The sequence below is a fragment of the Cryptomeria japonica genome, unplaced genomic scaffold (assembly GCF_030272615.1).
Source record: "Cryptomeria japonica unplaced genomic scaffold, Sugi_1.0 HiC_scaffold_46, whole genome shotgun sequence".
NCBI classification, from domain to species: Eukaryota; Viridiplantae; Streptophyta; class Pinopsida; order Cupressales; family Cupressaceae; genus Cryptomeria; species Cryptomeria japonica.
In genome coordinates this window covers 174,029-179,422 of record NW_026728868.1, presented here as the reverse complement: position 1 = coordinate 179,422, position 5,394 = coordinate 174,029, and the positions used below count along the sequence as shown (strand labels likewise).

The 5,394-nt window shown below is 34.1% G+C and overlaps 1 protein-coding gene across 1 annotated transcript; it reads left to right on the top strand.

Annotated features, from left to right (window-relative positions):
• The first annotated feature begins 2,227 nt into the window (after nt 1-2,227).
• On the top strand, nt 2,228-3,078 carry LOC131862544 (putative germin-like protein 2-3). Its single transcript, XM_059215020.1, has 2 exons — nt 2,228-2,438; nt 2,546-3,078. The coding sequence occupies exons 1-2, from the start codon at nt 2,228-2,230 to the stop codon at nt 3,076-3,078; spliced, it is 744 nt and encodes a 247-aa protein (XP_059071003.1).
• Nucleotides 3,079-5,394: the final 2,316 nt, after the last annotated feature.

Below are 5,394 nucleotides of genomic sequence, written 5' to 3'. Positions count from 1 at the left end.
AAACATATATATTTTATACAAAATCTATTTACCCCCCCCGCTCTCTCTCTCTCTCTCTCTCTCTCTCTCTCTCTCTCTCTCTCTCTCTCTCTCTCTCTCTCTCTCTCTCTCTCTCTCTCTCTCTCTCTCTCTCTCTCTCTCTCTCCTCTCTCTCTCTCTCTCTCTCTCTCTCTCTCTCTCTCTCTCTCTCTCTCTCTCTCTCTCTCTCTCTCTCTCTCTCTCTCTCTCTCTCACACACACACACACACACATTGCAAACTTGAGTTTGGGTTTATAGTATTAGCATAATGGTTAAGGCCCATTAAGCAGGTTTAGCATGGTAATTAATTCTTTTAATAGAATTTAATTTAATATGACTTTAGCAAATGCAAAACCTTAGGTGGAATTATAATTTTTAAATGGTGTGCTAGGTTTTATGATTTAACATGTCTTGTAATCATTTAAATGTGATGTGGCCTCTCAAATTAATTAGTCGACTGAAATAACTTAATTTATCTAATTGAGAGTGAATGGTAATTAATTAAATTAAATTTGAAATCAAAGTGTAGTATACTTTTATTTCAAAAATTTGGTTTTAATAGAAAATAAAATATCAGCTTAGAATTGAGAAAATTTACTCTTTATTTTGTTTTAATTTAGTTTATTTGGACTCTTTAGAAGAATAAACTTTCGTTGTGCCTAATATTTAATTTTCAAAAATAGTATATTTACTTATTAAAAATATTCCATAGAAAATTATCATTTATTTGTCTGTTGCATTTAATCTCTTTATATATCATTAGTAATTAATAAAAATTTATATATAATTTAGCTTACTTATGGTTTACTTAGCTATAGGTGTTAGCTCACTCCATAGAGGCCCAACCAATTCACTACCAATTAGGAATTAGAGGGAATGTTACCTTGAGGAGTTCCTCCATTGAGACATGTTGCATAAGGATTCCAAATCTCAATCACGTTATCATCCTTGTTTTACATTGTGCGAAATGAGTTCCATAACGCCCACTCATCGTATTCCTTTTCTCACCTCGTCTAGCATGATTCCTATAACATTGAGTATGTAACATATACGTGCACATGCTATGATGAATTTGCCTTGTACACCAAGTTCATCATTTACACAACCCATTCTCTTATTTATTTATTTTACTCTTGTAGCCAAATTCTATAATTAATATGAATCCTTAATATTACAAGCTAAAAATATTAATGATAATTTAAAACTATTCTTTGTTTTTAAGGCTCACGAATATAACACACCTAATTTTATAATAAAATTGAGATTATCCTACCCGAGCGTAAAAAGGTTTTCGGGAAAGATGCAATATAAAGCATGGATGGACGGTGTTTGTGTCAACATCCAACTCGAAAATAAATATGAAAGAAAATTTCCTCTTTTACCAATTCTGAGACGGTTGTGAAAAATGTATATATTACTTCCTTTGAAGAAGGCCATCGTTTATTTAGTGGTGTGTGTATAATTCTTTCTTGTGGCAATATAATTATCGTATGACCCACATATTCATTCGTATCCTTTGCCTTTTAGAGTTTTTCATTAGCATGTGCATGTTAGAACCCTTTGGATTTTGGGAAGAATTATGTTTTTCAAAATAATGGATGGTGTATATGCTTTTGCATGTGTCATTCATTTGATATTGGGTTCCCCATGGTAGAACCCTTCTAAGTAAATCTAGAATCACATCCAAACTAGCACCTTCTCAATTACACTAGCAACTATTCTAAAGTGACATCTAATGATTTGGAAACTATCAACCTTCCTTGCTCAAACTAGACCTTTTCTTCAATAATACTAATGCAAGAGTTGTTTATAGATTATTTTCCTCTCGAATATATTTTACTAATTTTTCAATTCAATAACTACCTAGCATGACTCTCTCCATCTCATTTCTTGCACATGTAACACTCACCCTCACATCATTGATAATTTCCTTTTTTGCGAATTCGCTGGCGGTTAAGAATAATCTAATATTATTTTCTTAGAATTTGCTGATCTTTCCGATATAGTGATAACGATTCCACACTACCGAAAGAGTTTGCGACAATATCAACAATATCAAAAGTATAAGGAGACTACGTCTACGGTAGTTTGGGTAACTGTATGTCGTAGGACTTACGTACTCACTCTGCAAATATACGATAATTAACTGATCACATCGACAAGAATTAGTCCTCGCAGAGTAGTTAATTTTCCCGCTATATAATAGACATGTTATGGGCTTGTAATACACAATTCGACTACACATTCATATCCCGAGCTTTTCTGTCTGATTCTTCTGTGGCTCTATTTATAATGGGTAACCGCATGATCTACTTCACGTTGGGACTTTTCCTATTGATATGTTGTTACAGTGATAATGTCATGGCAGCGGATTCCGATCCCTTGCAAGATTTCTGCGTCGCAGACAAGGAAAGCATGGGTGAGTACATAACTTTTATATGATTTTCTTATTAGGCGAGTTGCTAACAAATTGATTAAGATAGAGTGGCGTGATATGATTTGTTGCTAACAAATTGATTAAAACAGTTAAGGTGAACGGGTTCGTTTGCAAAGATCCCAAGGATGTTTCGGCAGAGGACTTCTTCTTCGGGGGACTTGGGCAGGCAGGGAACACCGACAATGCAGTGGGCTCAAATGTAACGATGGCCAATGTTATGCAGATACCAGGCCTCAACACCTTCGGAATATCGTTGGTCCGTATCGATTACGCGGTGGGTGGAATAAATCCTCCTCACACGCACCCAAGAGCCACTGAAGTTCTTGTTTTACTGGAAGGCCAGCTTCTTGTGGGTTTCATTGACACCACCAACAAGTTTTTCAGCAAAACGTTGGAGAAGGGAGATGTGTTTGTGTTTCCAAAGGCACTTGTGCATTTCCAGCAGAATGTGGGGCATGAAAATGCGGTGGCCATAGCTGCATTGAGCAGCCAGCTTCCGGGAGCTCAGACAATCGCCAACTCTCTGTTTGCAGCGGATCCTCCTCTCCCAGATTCCGTATTGGCCAAGGCCTTCCGCATCACCCAAGAGCTTGTCGATTTCATTCAGAAGAAATTTGCATAAGAATTTGCATCACCCAAGAGCTTGTCGATTACATTCGGGCCAAATTCCTCTAAGATTCTCAACCTGAATTCGCTGTGGTCTATTAAATAAAACGTGGGAAGACCATCTTTGTCATTTTTTTCTTTTCCTGAATAAAATAAATCTGTTTAATCTCGTTATTTCTCTGCTGATGTATTATTTATAGCATCGATTTTCAACATATATAACTCAAGAGTAAATTTCAAACTTTAATAATTATGCTAATATTTCTAATTAATAATTTATTGATAACATGTTAAAGAATAAATCAAATGAAATAGATGGGATTCAAGGTATGCATCACAATTCATCTTTTTATCCGTGCTCACCTTTCAAAGCTATGTCTCCCATTCATCACCATCGTACATTATTTATACATTTTACAAGTATCCTTAGGTAAACATTTGGAATGGTAAAGGCATTGCATTACTACACTATGATTCTTTAATGATAAGATTTTGTATTATGTGTATTACAATAATCTTATTGAATAAAATTCAAAAATCAAACTGAACGAATTTTTGCTTGAATGGCTCTCCTCGTTATCTCATGGTCCCCATACACTCATTTGAAATTAGATATCACATTTTACGTCATTTTAGTAATAATATTTTCGTAAGAGTAATTATCTTTGATTTTTTAGAATGCAGAAGAGAATATAATACTAAAATTCATTATTATTCAATGCACTTTCAATCTTTGTATACTAAAATATACACAGGTCCAACTAATCGACAATGAATTTTATAAATTATTCAAAAAAATCTTAGATAACGTGATTTAATAAATATTTACTATAATAGTTATACACAATTTAAAAGCTTATGTTTAATGTGAAATATTTAATTAATAATATTCAAAAAAATTATGCTAATGTCTCTTGAAAACCTCATAATAATCTTTTCGTCCTAATTTTTTATCAAAGAAGTCTTTAAAAAATGTCGAAAAATGCTCCTAGAAATGAGAAACATATAATATAGTGTATATTCAACTGACATAATATGATTTCCATCACACCTAATGTCAAAACCTAGATTTTCTAGTATAAACAGTAGCAGAATGATTGGGCTACATATAATATCCTTACCACATGCTTAGTCTTATCAATTTTGCCCCTTTAACATGGTTCAACCATGGCCTTTTTCTTGTATAGAATTGTATATGTATTGGAATTAATTGACTAGAGGTACTTTAGTATTCTTGTCCCTTAACTATGACAATGTTATGATTAATCCTATTAGATGATTTTCATTTTAAATTTGTAAATAATAGTTAATTATTCTCTTTTAAATCTTTTAATTTTATCAAATACCAAGATTTTGCTCGTAATACAATTTATAATTCCATTAAGATTTTGTAAGTATCTATTTCGATATTAATTAATAGTTCTCTCGTAGAGAAATACTACCAAAGAGGTAGCTCCCAATTACAATTCCTACATTACATCAGACCCTCTACACATTCATATAGTCTTTCAATTTGCAAAGGAGAAAAAAATCCCCATATTTTCCAATGAACTAGCCACAGGCCAACAATGAAACCCTTTACTTCACTTTCCTATAAAATTGGAGAGATCAAAATATTCTTTGCTTCCTATTAAGAGCTTCAACATGAAATATGCCTCCAATAAATCTATTTGTAGGCTCTATGGGTATAGCATCAGGCATGGCTAGTACCACTATCCTGTTTGGATCTGTAATCAATCTATTCCCATATGAGGAGCCCTAAGTTATGGTCCTCATGACCTAGATGTAATTGGTAAAGAAGCGCTTGTATACAAATCCATCATCAAGGTGCCCAACATTCCAAAATGCTTCTCCAATTATCTTTGTGAACACACACACAGTCATGGCCTTGCCTTTTTTTTCTAAAAGGTTTGGAAATATTTTCAACCATGGTCTCCTGTTTGCATTGGCATTATATTACAAACATACATGACATATAATTTATGTTCCTTGGATAGCCCAAGTCATTTGAGTATATCATCTCTAACACCCAAACCCTTCCCGAGGTTGGGAAAGCTTTACGCTTCAATCGTCCTCTGAGTTGATGTTAGGATCCAATGCCTTCGGAATATCGTTGGTCCGTATCGATTACGCAGTGGGTGGAATAAATCCTCCTCACACGCACCCAAGAGCCACTGAAGTTCTTGTTTTACTGGAAGGCCAGCTTCTTGTGGGTTTCATTGACACCACCAACAAGTTTTTAGCTTAGATACTAAACATGCATTTAATTTCATTAATCTAGCCCCAAAATCATGTGCCATGCTCACACCCACAATGGATTGGATTGCAAACT